General features: G+C 38.2%; 1 protein-coding gene across 19 annotated transcripts in view; it reads left to right on the forward strand.

The window, feature by feature from the left end:
• The window catches only part of TRDN (triadin), a 236,903-nt gene that overhangs the window by 73,128 nt on the left and 148,006 nt on the right, over positions 1-15,769 (forward strand). For all 19 annotated transcript variants that reach the window (XM_054194837.1, XM_054194845.1, XM_054194850.1 and 16 more), the window contains 5 exons: positions 3,989-4,048; positions 6,662-6,721; positions 8,139-8,198; positions 10,748-10,807; positions 12,159-12,353. In XM_054194837.1, the coding sequence (XP_054050812.1) occupies positions 3,989-4,048; positions 6,662-6,721; positions 8,139-8,198; positions 10,748-10,807; positions 12,159-12,353 (435 nt within the window). The remainder of the gene's footprint in view (positions 1-3,988; positions 4,049-6,661; positions 6,722-8,138; positions 8,199-10,747; positions 10,808-12,158; positions 12,354-15,769) is intronic.

A 15,769-nucleotide genomic window follows, 5' to 3' on the forward strand; every position in this document is an offset into this window, starting at 1 on the left:
CAGAGATTTAATGCTCTCTGACTAATGCACTCTAACTTCATTGTATTAGTTCATTTATCTTAACTTTCCTGAGTGTTGCTCTGTAGACAAGCACTTAGTCAGTTAGCTGGAGCAAGCAATCTCTGCTTCATGCTTATTGCACTCATCACCTAGCTTTATACTGAGCAGCAGACTTAAGACGTACTCAGACGGAAACTATTTTTACTTCCCTTAGGTATGGAATCAGTGCCTCCTTATTACATCTCTTCTATTTGCACTTGCTTTTTTGGGATGGGGAATGTCTCTCTCTCAAATGCTTTAATGAAGAAAAACTAAATTAAATTCCCCTTCACTATGTTTTCCATTTGATGAAAATCAAATATAGTATTAGATGACTGAAATTTGTAAAAATCTTTCATGTATATGTTATACTTCTTCTTTTTAATTTTATGGGAAGAAGGTAGAAATATACGATTAATTTTGGAATACATCGTTAAATTACCTTAAAATTTTCCATTATAAGCTCCTATTTCAGATTATTTATAAATTTACCACACTCCTGTCATTGAGGATGAAATTTTTCATGCTCATCTTTTTGCCTCAGGCTGAATTTTCATTCAAAGTCATATAAAAATGTTTCAGCAATTTTCAAAATCTAGGTTAGTGAAAATTAAGTTGGGGTGTTGTGTTTTTTCCAATGCTAATAACAGTTCATTCTGAGTTTATGCTTTTTTGGTATTTGCAAGGAAGTCCAAGAAAATTTCTATAAGTTGTGGGAAAAATTTAGCTTAGACAAGTGTCATAAAACTATTTTTAGTTATTCTTCTTATTTTTTCTGGATGAATCCAGCATCCTATTTAAAAAAAAAAAAAAAAAAAAAAAAAGGAGGTGATCTTTTAATTACAAAGTGTGTCATAAAGAAAATAAAATGGTTGAATAAGCAGCTTTAGTTCCAGCATTTTTCAGCTGAAGAGTGCTTGACTTTGCAGCCTTACAAACATTTTTATGTGCTTTCTCTTTATTTTTTATATGCAAAAAAGAAAATCTTATTAACTCTATTTTTTTTCACAGAAACATGGCAATATGGCCAGCCTAGTTTATTTCTAAAACCTCATGCTTGCACCTAAGCGCTGTGGGCTTTAAAAAGGGCATATATTAAGTTCTTTACAAAGAAATTGATATCCAAGTGACTAAATCTGGAAAAGATCTGAGGACAGTGAAGTATTTTCTGTGACAGGGCTTTTAGGACTACATATGAAGCTGAACATGAAAACATTTCAGAGGGAAAAAACAGTTAGTTAATATGCAAAAGAAAAACCATATTTAAGTTTGTCAGAGGAAATGTGGACTTTGGTCCCTTCTGTGGACTTGGGTGTCCCTGCTGCACTGTTACTGAAGAGTCAAAAATGGCCAGTCATCACAGCCCTGAAACATGAACCCTTTAATTTTTGGCAACACCTGCCCTCCCCGGATAAGTTTCTACCCAAAAGCCTTTAGCTCTGACAGTGTCCATAAGAGGTAATGGTAAATATTACAGCCTGAGATTAGCAAGCTCTGAGGGTATGGGGATATCAACACACAGGACAGGGCTTTTGGACTAGCCAGAGATCGTCTTCAGCCTATCATTGAGAAGAGAAAAATAGCTTATGCTTATGCCAGCCTTGTCTCTGCTTATCCGCATTCCAGGCTCCCTGCCCAGATACACGAAGTTACTTTTCTTTCTCAAGAAGGGGTGAACTGATACCTTCTCCATGTTTTTAGCTTGGAGTCCACACAAATATTATTGTTTCTTTGCATTTTAGCCCTTTATACCATTCTGATGATGTGAAGGAACCTTAAATTAGATTTTTGTGTCTGCTTTAAGGTCTGATGACAGTTCAGTTAGTGTTGTTCAAGGCTCGTTTTGTTTTTGTTTTTTTTTTTTTTTACCAATGCATGAAGTAGGGAAATGCTATGGAAAATCATAGAATCGTTTGGGTTGGAAGAGACCTTTAAAGGTCATCTACTCCAACCCCCCTGCAACGAGCAGGGACATCTTCAACCAGATGAGGTAGCTCAGAGGCCTGTCCAACATGACCTTGAAAGTTTCCAGGGATGGGGCATCTACCACCTTTCTGGGCAACCTGTTCCAGTGTTACACCACCTTCATTGTAAAAAAAAGTCTTCCTTATATCTAGTCTAAATCTTCCCTCTTTGAATTTAAAGCCATTACCCCTTGTCCTGTTGCAACAGGCACCACTAAGAAGTCGGTCCCCATCTTTCCTGTAGGCCTCCTCTAAGTACTGAAATACACAATAAGGCCACAATAAGGTCTCCCCAAAGCCTTCTCTTCTCCAGGCTTCTCTTCTCCATACAACCCCATCTCTCTGCCTGTCCTCATAGGAGAGGTGCTCCAGCCCTCTGATCATTTTTGTTGCCCTTCTCTGGACCCGCTCCAACAGGTCCATGTCTTGCCTGTGCTGAGGGCTCCAGAGCTGGATGCAGAATAGAATAAACTAACACAAGTAAGATATTCTGTGGCTAAAACCAAGATTTCTGTTTGCCAGTCTGTTCCACATAGTTCAGCTGTATATTTTGGCATAGAGACTACAAGGGCTTTTGTCCAATGTGCAGGAGCTCGTGTTTCACTGCCATTGACCATCACAGAGCTATTGTTTGCAAAACTGTGCTATTGCCCCATCCAAAACTGACAACAAGCTGGCTCAAAGTGTTTTGCACAGAGCTAGCACCTGCTAATACAAATATAAGATGTAAAAGCATGCTACAGTTTCTGCAAAAATATTCAATCATCTAAATTCTGCACAGTATAGGGCGAGAGGAGACTGCTTCCCCTTGGTGTGCTACTAGATGTCCTAAAGCAATTGAATGAGTTACAGTCTGTAATTCATTCAATAATACATTGCTGGTGCTGCTGCGTTCTTCACAGCCTGTTTTTTCAGTCTAAATTGGTTGTCCCCATTCCTTAAAGGCTTTGAAAAATCTCCCTTCAGTCTCTTTCCACTGTACTGCTAATTGTTATCAACAATAATTTACCTGTTATGACTGGAAACGTATTTGGATAATGCAAGCACATGCAAAACATAATGAAATTAATGAATGTTTGGACTGATTTTTCTTAAAGACATGGGCCTATTTTTTAATGAGGAAATATTTAACCAACCAAAAAAAAATGCTTGCACCTCTGTGAAATGACATTTGCTGCAAAGCTGGTGAAATGAACGTATGCAAAAACGTTACTGGGCTTGTGCATAAAACTCCCAGTTGTCTTCTAGTCTGAGTTGTTTTTTCTGTCATTTACTTGTTGACAGAAACTTGGGTACTGCAAAGAAAATATTTTTTCCCTGAAATTGCGGAACGCTAGTCTTTTAGTGGTAGAGGTTGACAAGGAATGTTTTTGCCTATCTGAACCTTGTGGAATACAACCGTGTCCGAAAACAGGGTCTGAAATTTGGGTGGGCAAGAGAGTCTGTAAGGATTCGTGTTTGCCTGCTTCTAGCGTGACGTGTACTTGGTTGTGTTTTGAACAGCTGCTCCTCCTGAAGTTGCGCTCTGATTAAAAGAGGTGTTTTCTTGTTAATCCATCCTGTGGCTGAAGTAACAGCTAAAAATAAAGAAAAAAAGAGCATGGAAAGCAATATGCTAGCTGTTTTTTGTTAAGAATAGAAAGCAATGCTGTCAAAGACCGAAAATAATTTCCTCTGTCAGAAATCTTAGAGTCAGGGTGCTTGTGTAATGGAACCAAAAGAGATCCCACAGATTAGATTAAGGTTGCTGACTAATCACTTATTTGGCAAAAAGGACTATACATCATCTAGTACCTATGACTCAGAGATAAAATCCATTATTTCATTTTGCAAATATTTTTCCTTGATCATTTTGGTGAAATAATAATAAGCGTACGCAATACCTCCAGATTACAGACTTACTGTGTTTTTTTGTTTTTTGTTTGTTTGTTTGTTTGGGTTTTTGTTTTGTTTGTTTTGTTTTGTTTTGTTTTTATTATTTCTAGTAATTCACAGAGACAAACCTGAAAAACAAGAAAAAATTGAGAGGAAGGAACCCCTAAAGGGTACGTATTCAGCATTTGATGTTCTTTGTCATTTTACCAGTGGTTCAAAACAGTATAATCTATTGACTCGCAAATCCTTCTTGTAAATCCCAATTATGTTTAAGGAAGCAAGAGGTGTTATGAAAGCCAGCTGGAAGGAGAATGAGGATTTTAAAAGTACTTCGAATTCATCACTCTGCAGAAAGGCTAAAATAATATTCCGAGATTAATGAATAAGTTTTTACTGTATTATTAACTTCTGTAAAAGATGCCCAGAGCATAAATTGGTGCCTTTTTTATTCTTCTTTAATAAATCCAAGCATAATATTTGTCTTTGGGAATACATCTGAGCAGAACATAATGAGTAAATTATAACATAGAGGGCACGGTCCCTGGAGGCATTCTGCTTCAGAGACCTGCCTTAGAAAAAAAATTTCCCCAGAATCATTTCAGAGACGCTGGAGAGAGGGTGTTAGAGAGGATTTACTAATTTGCTGTTGGTGTATGCCAACAACAAATTACAGATCCGCCTGTTGTAGGAGTCAGAATGAGGATAATGCTTCCTCTCCACCCACGATTCATGAGTTAGCTCTGGGCTCCAAAAGCCACCATCTAGTTTGCCTCTTGTGATGAATTTTTTGGCAAAATGGAATTTTGTTTGAACACACCTACTTGTCAAAACACTTAAAGCCTTCTGAGAACATGCCCTTTACATAAAAATGTGATTAATGAAGTCTCAGACTGGAGGAAGAAACCCATTCTGAAAGCGCAAGTAAGGCAATGGTCATAATAATCACCCAAACAAGGCGAAGACCCAATATCCAGCCACAGCTGATTTATTTCAGACCAAGAACGTGAGTCTCACAACCCAAGTGAATATGCACCTTCTTGAAATCTGTGCTTGACTAGGCCTTTCTAATGGTCTCTGATCGGAGCTTTTCCATTTTATATAAATTATTCAAAATACATTGAGTTAGCAAAACTGACTCTAGAGGTTAACGGCAGGCACATAAGTTCAGGTTTCTGTTTGAATATTTAGGACTAGAAAATGGAACAGTGGTAAGAACAGAATTTTTTTCTGAGATTTGGAAATGTGACAAAGCAGAGACTATGATGTCCCATATTAAAACATGAATGGATCATTAAGACTTCTGTTATTTTGTGGAAAACCTGGGAAACTTTTCAATTTGATTTAGTCGGAGAATATATTTAATGTTTTTAAAAGTTTCTTACAACAGGAAAAAATTATCCCAGCCAATCTCAGATAACCAATGAAGAAAAATAAGAATTATTATACTTACTTAACTTGTCATAACTCCTACTAATATTCTGTCTACCTATCTGTATTTTATCTTAAGGTGAATGTATTACTTAGTTTTGTTTAGTAAACTATTGCTACAAATGCTACTAAAACACTACTGCATGTAGAGATCCTCTGTATTCACCTTTTGAAAGTTTCACTGCATCCCTGTATTTTAACTGCTTATTTTCTCTTGTAAATACATTTCATTTTCAAGATTTAGATAACAGAGAGAGTAAATAACATCCTATTCTAATTTCTAATCAACTTCTGTGATGAAGTTTAGGAGAGTTATCTAATGACACAGAGAATAATTAGAAATGTCTCAGTCACTTAGAAGTGACTGAGTCAGCTATGTCAGGAACTCGCTCATGTATTTTTTCACTATGTTGCTAAAAAAAAGTGAAAGCCTGAAAATTCCTCGCCTAAATTCTTTTGCTTCCAGTTAGATATGGTATTCAAGGTACTGTAAAAGAACTTCCTTATTTTTTCATATTTGACAAAGGGAGTTTTGCTGAATGGGGATGAAATCCCTGCAGGATTTAGAGTTAAAGCTAGCTTGCTTTTTCACAGATGATTTTTCTGAAGTGCTCTAAAATCCAAATGCTTATTTCCCCTTGCCTGGAAAATTATTGTGTAAAAACCTAAGAAAAGTGAGTGGAAAATGTTATGTGGCAGAGTGGATAGCATAACACAGTTTCCACTGTCATAATGTTAGCTTTTACTTTGCACATACTGGGCATCTAATTATGTCTCTGAGATCATCCTTGCCAGGGACTGATCTCAGTTAGTGTCCATTACTAGCTATCCATGTCCATTACTAGCTATCCGTATCCATTACTGGTTATCCATTTCAAGCCAGCTGGCAAGTGACAGACGTGTCATTTGTGCATGTGATGCTCTTATGCTCCAGGATTGATTCCAGGGTTTTTACCAGCCTCTGCCTGACAGAGTATGGGGTGGCCCAGGTAATGTCCTCTTTTTAGTGCAGGCAGCAGCAGTTACTGTGAGCTCTGCTTAGTCCTTGACGGTTTCTGAAAAATCTCTCTTCAGGAATGGACAGACAATTGGAAGCAATGATGTTATTGTAGCAAACAGCTGAGGCTCGCTGCCATGGCTTGGGTGGTAAGCAGTACCTTAGCTAGAGCTGTCTGCTCACACCCATGTTACGTGGTATGTGCTGTGCAGATACACAACGGGTATCTCAGGAGTAACAGAGTTTGTCATTTTGTCTCCTAAGGCTTATCTTGGTAGAATTATTTTTGATTCTTAAGTTTTTCCATGTTTGTTTTTTTTTTTTTTTAATAAATATGAGCACATTTCTTCTTTCCTAGTGACACATAAAGACAAACTGGAAAGACAAGAAAAACCTGAAAAAAAGGAAAGGCACACAGGTAATAATTTAATGTCAGAACTTATTTTACATTTTGTGGTACCCCCATTGAGATCCTAATTGTCTACTCAATTTCCATTTATCTATCCCCTTGATTGGAAAAAAGTGTTATAGAACTTGACAAATGAAATTAATGAGATCATATTAATGTTTGCAGACATACAGAGTAGCATTTTGTATTCCTTCTGCATGTTTTTCGTGTTTTTTCCTGAGGAAGGGAGTTAATGTATTTTATTCTCTGGATTAGTATAATCTCCCAGTAATCTCTGAGACTTTCCAGCAGTCACAGTAAATACGGTTGCTTAGAGAATATGGTCATCCAGGAAAAACACCTGACAACCTGTAAACAAAGGTAAAGGGGCAGGCCATGTGAAAAAAAATCATTTTAAATACAATACTGAGCAGGGTTTTTGCATATTGCATAGGCATTGAATAGGACAGGACTAATTCGTTACGTAGCTACTTGCAATAAATAGGTATCCAGCACTGCTTTGTCTTCCACAATTCGAACTTTCTTTTGAAACACCGGCACAAGGCTGGAGAGTACATAGCAATGCTCATGCATGCATTTTTGTGTTCTTAGTATAAACTCAAATGCCGGAGTCAAATAGGCAGCCAAGTGTTTTCACACGCCTGGTCCCTGTAGGCTACCTCAGGGGATACCGACACATACAAATATCAGTTCTGCGCACCCGTGGACAACTTACTGTGTAAACATGCATCGCAAAAATTTAGCAAATCAGAGCCCACATAGGAGAATATTCCAGGCTACCCACCACTCAGTGACTATTGTACAATCCAGGTGTATTCTGAAACCTGAGCTAGAAATCTAGTCACTACAGTGTACTTTATTTCAATTTCTAAAGCGGAAATTAAAAGCAAACAAAAAGCCCCAAAGAGCATTAGTTATAATGCCATTGCAATTAGATTTGTAATTAATTATAGTGTTTAATCATTCATAGCTGGAAAAACCGTTAGTTGTTATGTGGAGTTCAGAAAATCCTTCAGAAATGAACCAAAGTAATAAACAAGAAAGCTCAAAAATAACAATAAACCAAAACAAACCAATGAATACCATTAAAGATATTCAAAACTAATAAACAAAACAAAATGAATGACTAAACAACTCAAATAAGCATGACTCTTCTTGACTTCTTTCATGGGATTACAGTTGTGCCAGAAAGGCCATTCCTCCCCCAGCTGATGGCAGAGACCTCAGGGTGGTAGATGAGTTTTTGAAAGTTCAAATCACGTGTTTTGGCATCAACAAGAGACAGCAGCAGCTGAATCAATCTTTCTTTCTATGGATAGCCACGGTGCCTGGTTGTGTTTCTTGATGTTTTTTCTCCTTTTTCTCACTTAAAATGCAACATTTCTCTTTTTTAATAACCATTAATGTTGTTATTATTTATTTCTAGCTACTCACAAAGAGAAACCTGAAAAGCCAGAAAAACATGAAAAGAAAGCACCTCCTAAAGGTAATTAGTATTAGATATTGTACAGTTTTAGGTTTTTAGTGCTTATATAGTTTGGAAGAGTGTGGAGATGAGTATTTAAAGTATAAAGCTCTTATAGTCCATGCTGTATATTTTTTGGGTGCTCTCACTTTTGCTTGAGCAGGTCTTGATCAGCCCCTGAGGGAAACCTTGCTCAGCGTATATTTCTTGCATAGTTCTCTTGTTTTGATGCACAGACCTAATTATAAATCATTCTTGTGCAGCTAAAGAAATAAGCCTATGATTGTTACATTTCCATTCCTTGATGTCTTTTCCTTCACAATGGGATTCAGTAATTTGCCTGTAAAGAAGGCTTTCTCTTGTGTATCCGTTTTCAATCTGGCGCAGACCTAATGCAAGAGTGTTTACTAACTCTCAGTCTGGATCTTCATGATAAGCAAAAATAGATTTTCATTTTCTTGCCATTATTTTTTTGCTATAACATTTTCATTTCAATACATGATTTGTACTGTCCTCCATGGCAGAAGTGGCTTAGGTTAAGATTAACATATCTACTAATTATCATATATATTCTGAAGCAGGTTCATGTATAAGAGATGATTTTCAGTATTCTTTTGACTGATAATTCCATCTTTAACCATGACTCGGACAGGGGGATTTAAAAATCCAATCAGCTTGCCTTGTTATGCTATTTTTTAAAGTCGAATATTTATTATTTCTTGGCATTTGAAGGCATTTGAAGGCATTTGAAGGCATTTGAAAACATTTGAATGTTTTGTCTGTGAAGTTAGATATTTCTATAATGAAGTTAGGTTTCAGTCTTTGTCCCTTCTTACGTTTACTCAGTTAACTCTTGACAAAAATCCCCTAAGCAATGTATCTTGACATCAGTCTATTATGGCTTTCAGATTAACCTGATGATGGTGGGACACATTAATTAATTAGGTTTAATTTGAATCATGCAGACAATACAGATTCAGACGTAGAAATCAGTCTTTATTGGACTCGACCTTACTCTAAATAGAAATGTAAAACAGAAAGTAGGGAGTGAAGAAAGAGAAAAAGTAGAATGAAGACTTAAAGCCTTGAAAGACTTTGAAAGGCAGCCATTGTCCAGTCTCTCTTGAAAAGGGATATTTTTTCATTTTTTCTACTTGAAAGTGTAGGATTTTTTTAATAAAGTGAAATCACACTGAAGTAATCCATATAAAATAAATGCCCACAGTGTCTTTGTAGATTTGAAAAGCAAATAACTTCCAAGAATCGCTGAGATATTCCTAACGAGCAGCCAGCCTGTTTACCCATTTATCTTCTGCTAGCTAACCAAATAATCGCTTAGAGCTTTATTGTGTTTAATAGCAGCCATGACTCTAGTCACTGCCTGGAAAATTTTATGAAGAATTTGGCCACTTTGCATCTGGGGAGATTTGCTGCTGCAAAGCGACGTGTTACCCTCTCTTGAATAGTTTCCATGCCGTGCGAGTCCCTGTGGGTGGACTCAGTGCATTGGGGCACTCGTCGCCTTCAGCGCTTCCTAAGGCACATTCCGTGCCGTCTGTGTGCTGAGCTATCCGTTGCCAGGCTCACCTCCCTTTTGTCTGGGGGCTGCTCTAAACTGGATCCGCTGCCAGCAGCGCTGAGGGGCCATTTCAGCCACTTGCAGGCCCTAGGACATGAGGATGCTCAGCTCCAGGCCAACTTCAGGGAACAGGCGTAATGAAAATCAGGTGGCTGCTTCCCCCACGGTCAGGAGGTTTTCTCTACACCCGATAAAAAGGCTTAGGGTACTTCTTCAGCCTCTGTTAAAGGGTTCAGAAAGCTTCGGTGATATGAACGCTATTTAAACACACCGTCTAAGAAACAGCTATCTTAAAAGTAAAACAAGCCTAAATATCAATCATGGCTCATATAGGCAGCAATTCCAGGCTGGAATTCAGTTAGAGAGGATGTTGCTATTATGCAGTTATCACTTGAAAGAAGTGTAATTAACTCTCAAGGCAGTTTTGTTCTGGCAATATGTCTGGATGTCAACCAAGATAGACGTCTCTGCGTAACTTTTCAACAGCCTTTCTGGGACACTGCACTGCGTGTGTTTACACAGTGTATCCTGAGCAGACATGAACTCACTCGAGCTAGGCTCTGGAGTGAGCACCAGGCTTGTGGCTGTGTTTGTATGACAGCGAGCCCAAGCTAAGAAAACCCACTTTCTCTAAGATAAATGTAGCTGCACAGCTTCCCGTTGGCTGTGTCTGCTTGGATCAAGCCTGTGTCTGCTTGGAGCTTGAGCAGAGCAGGTTTGGGGCATCTGGAATATGCCGTATAAGCCCTCCCTACAAAGCTTCAGATGTGTCTGATTGCCTTGTCTCCTGGTCAAGTGAGTCTCTACAGATATTTTTAAGCTTTTTACCCCAGTGTGTGTGAACCTGAGAAAAAGAAGTAAGATTTTTGCAAACCAAATAACAGGAAACATGAAAAAATGTGGAACTTCCAGGGACACTGTTGTGTTTTAGCAATATTTTCTCATTCTTTGTTGCGTTTTTTCCCTAATATACAATTGTACTCATTTCCAGTAATTCAAAAAGACAAACCTGAAAGACATGAAAAAGCTGAAAAGAAACCTCCTCCCAAAGGTATTTATTTATTTATTTATACTATATTTTTACCAGAATTTACGTTAAAATTCATAAACTTTAGTTTATTGGAGCAGAGAATATAATGCATATGAAAAGTCAGCTACATGACATTATAATGAAATTAAAATGAAATTCGAATTAAAATGTCTTTAGACAATCCAGGTGTTAGTTGTACGCATGATGTCTTTTAAAATATGTGGAAGTTTCAAAGATGAAAATTAAAGGTATGAACCACTGTTTCCCTATGAAGTAGAAGTAGGCCTAGAAGTAAGAGATTTGACATAACATATTTTCACAATAACTAGTTAAGGAAATTCTTTCTTCACTAGACAGTAATATATTTGGTCATGCCGTGGCTTTGTTTGAAAGTAGGAATTGACCCTTGTAAAAGTATCTGTATTCTGGTTTAGAATAGGTAGAACTATTCAGTTTACACATTGATAAAATCAGTCTAGTCATCTCAGCGTCTTAATAGAAATAGAAGTCCAGAGTCTTACAGAAGCCATGGGTTTTCTTGTATTCAAGTGTTGCCTCAAGGACGGAGACCTTCAGAACTATGAAGAAAACAGAAGTGTGAACACCACACGAAACAGATTAGTTTAAACCATATTCAGTGGCATTTTAAATTACTGTTGTATTTTCCACTGAAGTGAACTAGAAACACAGTTATTGTCAGCACCCATGTCTCAGATCAGAAAAAGCTGCTGATATATATGAGCAGAAGGAATACTCCTGATCTCGTCAACTTTTGTACAGCTTCAGCCACTGATATTTACAATTCAGTAATTCTACTTGGAAATCTCACTCTGCCGTGGGGCACATCATGAATTGGCCTGTCTCAGACTAGTCTTTCAGCCTGGGGAATTGGCATAGAGGGACACTCAAGAACTCAAGAATTCTTGGGCACAGACCTAGAATCAGTGCGTAACAGTGACCCTTACAAATAGCCACAATTTAAATCTGTGACACTTACAACAGAGTTTAGCTCTGATCTCTGAAGTCTAAAGTTACTCAGATTTAACCTGGAAGTACCTCCCGTGTCTGTTTGCTTCATGATCAACTTGTGTTTGACTAGTTTATGCCATAAAAGCTAACATATTGTCATTAAAAACATTGAATATTATTTGCCATAGCCAAATACTTGGTACAGGACTGAAGGGAAAACATGCTTGCATCTCATATTTCTGTTTAAGTCTGTCTGGTTTTGGGGGATTATATCTTTCATAAGATCTGAGCCATGTGTCAGTGGTGAAGAAATACTCATTAGTAATAGCACAAGATAAACGGTATTGTGTATTATTCTGGGGGGAAAGAATGACACTGAAAGCTTTTCCTTTATTACCTGCAGAGGAGAAGAAAGTAAAGAGCACTAAAGTGGAAGCAAAAGTTAAAAAGGAAGTGAAGGATGGAAAAGGAGAAGCAAAGACGACTGAGAAGGTCAAGCAGGCAGAGACTAAAACAACAGAAGTTGGGCTAATAAAGGCCAAACCGAAAGCTAAGGAGGAGAAAGCTCTTCAGACTGTAACTAAATCGGAAAAGAAAGGTAAACAAAACCAGGAGGAAACAGACGAAGATCTTAAAAAGGTAGTAGGGAAGAAGCAGAGAGAATGGAGTTAAAGCTGGCAAGGACCTAAGGCCACCCATGAAAAAGAAAAGTGCAGTACAAATAAATTCCAGGTGCATCCCAGACCGCTATAAGGAGTCTATCAAGAATAAAATAAGTTTAATCTAAATATCCAGAATATTCTAACTGTTTGTCATGGCTAAAGATTCATTTAAGTTTAAATTCCTCCTTACCAAGGACCAATATCTCTTCAGATAGGCCTGAGTCTTCATGGATTTGCTCAGTAGATACCATGTAGTGTATTGCTAGTAAAGTTATTTGGGAAAATACAGACTGTCCAATGACCTTTTGGGAATTACGTTTTGTTTCTACAAAACGTACTGTTAAATAAGGAAAGTAGCAGCAGATGAAAGGGAACATAATAATTTGTATTACATCAGATTGTATGAGGCATTGTCATGTTGTCAGGTATTCTATGACATAATGACATACCTGCCTGATGTAATTTGATGTGAACAGCTCCCAGATTTCTCCTAACAAGGAAAGAAATGCCATTACCCTGGTGAAAGGAAGAAATTAAGTGATAAAACAAAGAATCAATATGCATCACTTCCAAACAGAGATGTTAACTATATGCTCCTCTTTGTCAGAGCCAGCCTGGATTCTTCCACTCCCAAATTGCACTGACTCGTTCCCTGATTTCCCTGTGGCTATTCCATGGTGTTAGGTACAATTTTGTATGAATGAAGGTGGCAGGACCTGCCTCTCTCTACAAGTTGCCACACGACAGGCATAGGATTATTCTGACATTGATAGAGGCAGCTCAGCGTTGCGTGGCGCACCTATCTGATCCCTTCAGCTGATAACCACTGATAAATTGTTATGCCTGAGCATCAAAACAGCCATCCCTGCCGGGATATCTGAATCTGACTGGGCAGATTTTCTCAGAATTTCATAGCCCTCAGCTCTGAAACCCGTAGGAGTTGCCTGAATTATATGTTTCTAGGAGTCCGAGAGATTTTGAGACATAGCCTCCTTTCTGACACGCATAATGTGCTGAACCAGCATTTTTAAACATTTATTTGTATTCTATGTAATTTTGGGGTTTATTTGAAATACTGGAGCCTTTGAGGCATAAAATCAAGGCAGCATCTTCCATGCTGATTGCTGTGACCAAGGGGAAAGTTCAGCAAATTGTTGAGCTCCTCTTGTGAGGTGCAAATCTCTCTCGGTTTTTGTTTGCTCTGACAGGCTTTTCAGTGCGCAGTGAGATCCACTCCACACCGGTCGGGATAAGGGTCTCAAAAAGCAACGATGTGGAGATGAGGCACTTTGCTCCCTGACAGCAAAATATTTTAAGCAAGTAGGGGTGGCAAAGACTTCAGGGAGCAATGGAGGGCGATGGTGGGGTTATTTTGTTTGTTGGGGCAGGGGGGGGCGGGTTGTGGGTCGTGTCCCCCTTCCTCTTACCTGATAAATATTAGCAAAATGATCCATCTTAACGTTAAACATTAACAGATCGCTTTGTAAGTCTGCTTTAGGGTGTGACCCCAGTGACCGCGCGCTGAATCGTGGCAGGGGAAAGTGGGAATGAGCAGCTGGAGTGGAGGAAGGAAGGAGCCTCTTAAACTGCCCTTATCACTGGAGATAGGGCTGCGCACATTCAGTGAAAGATGCCTTTTCTGCTTTTGCCCTTCCTTTTTCCACCATAAGCTGCTGCTGCCCAGCTGGATGCTCTCAGAAAATTCAGTTCTATATTTCAGTCCCACTGTGACCCAAGATGAACATAATTTTGAAGTCGATACGGTTTTGCCAAGATTTCCTGATCCTGCAATCCTTATTTTGCCATGCTCAAGGGAGTAGTTCTGACAGTTTTTCGGCAACAATGTAAAAAATACAACAGTAATCCCACAAGGGCTGTTAGGGTGTCCCCGCTGTTGCATCATTCCGTGCTCAAATTAAAATTAAAAAAGATAGGTCATCTCCTAGGGTAAATCAGATGAGATCCAGTGATAGAAATACCTATGACAGTTTTTATCAATAAGAACCTAGTCCCAAACTGTGACATGATTTATTACTACTTGTATAAGTATCTTTGCCACTATTACAGAGTTACAAGGTGAAAACTTTAGTGTGAAATTTTCTTTTTGACAGGAGAGTTTAAATTAAAATGATTTTTTAGCCATGAAGAGACATTTGGAAAATCATATTAATTTAAAATTCCTTAGGTTTCAATCTTTGATGACTGGCAGAATTCCCATGAACTTCAATGGGAAGTTACTGTACACCTTATTATTTAATATACAGTAGAAATGCTACTTTGTTATTCAGAGTTTAACATTCTGCCTTCATTTTTTTTTATAAATCTCAGTTTTCGGGGGTGGAGTTACTGAAGAAATCATATGATACAAAATCCTTGTTCTCAGGTACAATCAAGATTAAAGTTTTTTTTTAAAAAAAAAGTTTATTCAAATTACATTTATACACACACACACACACAAAGGAAAAAAAGAAAAAAAAAAACAACAAACCCAAAACAAACGAACAAACCCCAAAACCAATCCAACAATCCAAACACACACAGTCTCTTTTAATCCTGGTCTATTGTACTACGTTTTAAAAATCGATAATTTTAATATCAATGAAATGGTGTGGGCTGATAGGTCCTCAGACTGATGATATACATAACCTAAAGAGAACCGACATAGGATTGTGCTCTGTCCTGTGATTGTCTGTACAGCTTGTGTCCCCTGACACAGTTTTGTCCCATGCCATGTAGCAGTCTTCCATGCAATGCCCTAAAACAGTCCAGGGGCTCTTCCCAATGGGCAGCATGGACGAAGGCAACTTGTTTTGGCAAGAGAGGGGTAAAGAAAACTCAGCTTTGTGGGCAAGAGCTGTGCCCTGCCGTCTGCTTTCTGGGCTAAAGAATTGGCATTGGCCCATTTTAGTTATGAATACAGACTGACTCACTGAGGCCCTATTTGCAATTGCACCGAAGTCAGTGCAAACACTTTGCTAACTTCAGTGGCTTTAGATGGGCTTACTGAGAGTATAGGTTTGTACATACTTGTTTTCTCACACATACGCTGCTGCTTTTTTCAGAAAATTAGCACTTAGACTTAGGGCAGATAGTGCAGCCAAATTCTTCAGATTCCTTAAGGATGGAATACAAGGCTGGAGTCAGGCAGAATGATAACTTTGAATTCCTAAGTACAAAAGTAGAAACTATTATGAATATTCATTAAAGGTTTTAAAAGCAGCGTTTATAGCCACAGCCATGTGTACATCCCGAAATGTTTCCCCCAGGTTCTACAATACCAACCAGAATTACCCTCGCCATCTCAGTATCAGGAAACAGCTGCACAGGCTCCTATCGACTAGTAGAAACAATG

This window comes from Rissa tridactyla, chromosome 3 (genome assembly GCF_028500815.1).
Source record: "Rissa tridactyla isolate bRisTri1 chromosome 3, bRisTri1.patW.cur.20221130, whole genome shotgun sequence".
NCBI classification, from domain to species: domain Eukaryota; kingdom Metazoa; phylum Chordata; class Aves; order Charadriiformes; family Laridae; genus Rissa; species Rissa tridactyla.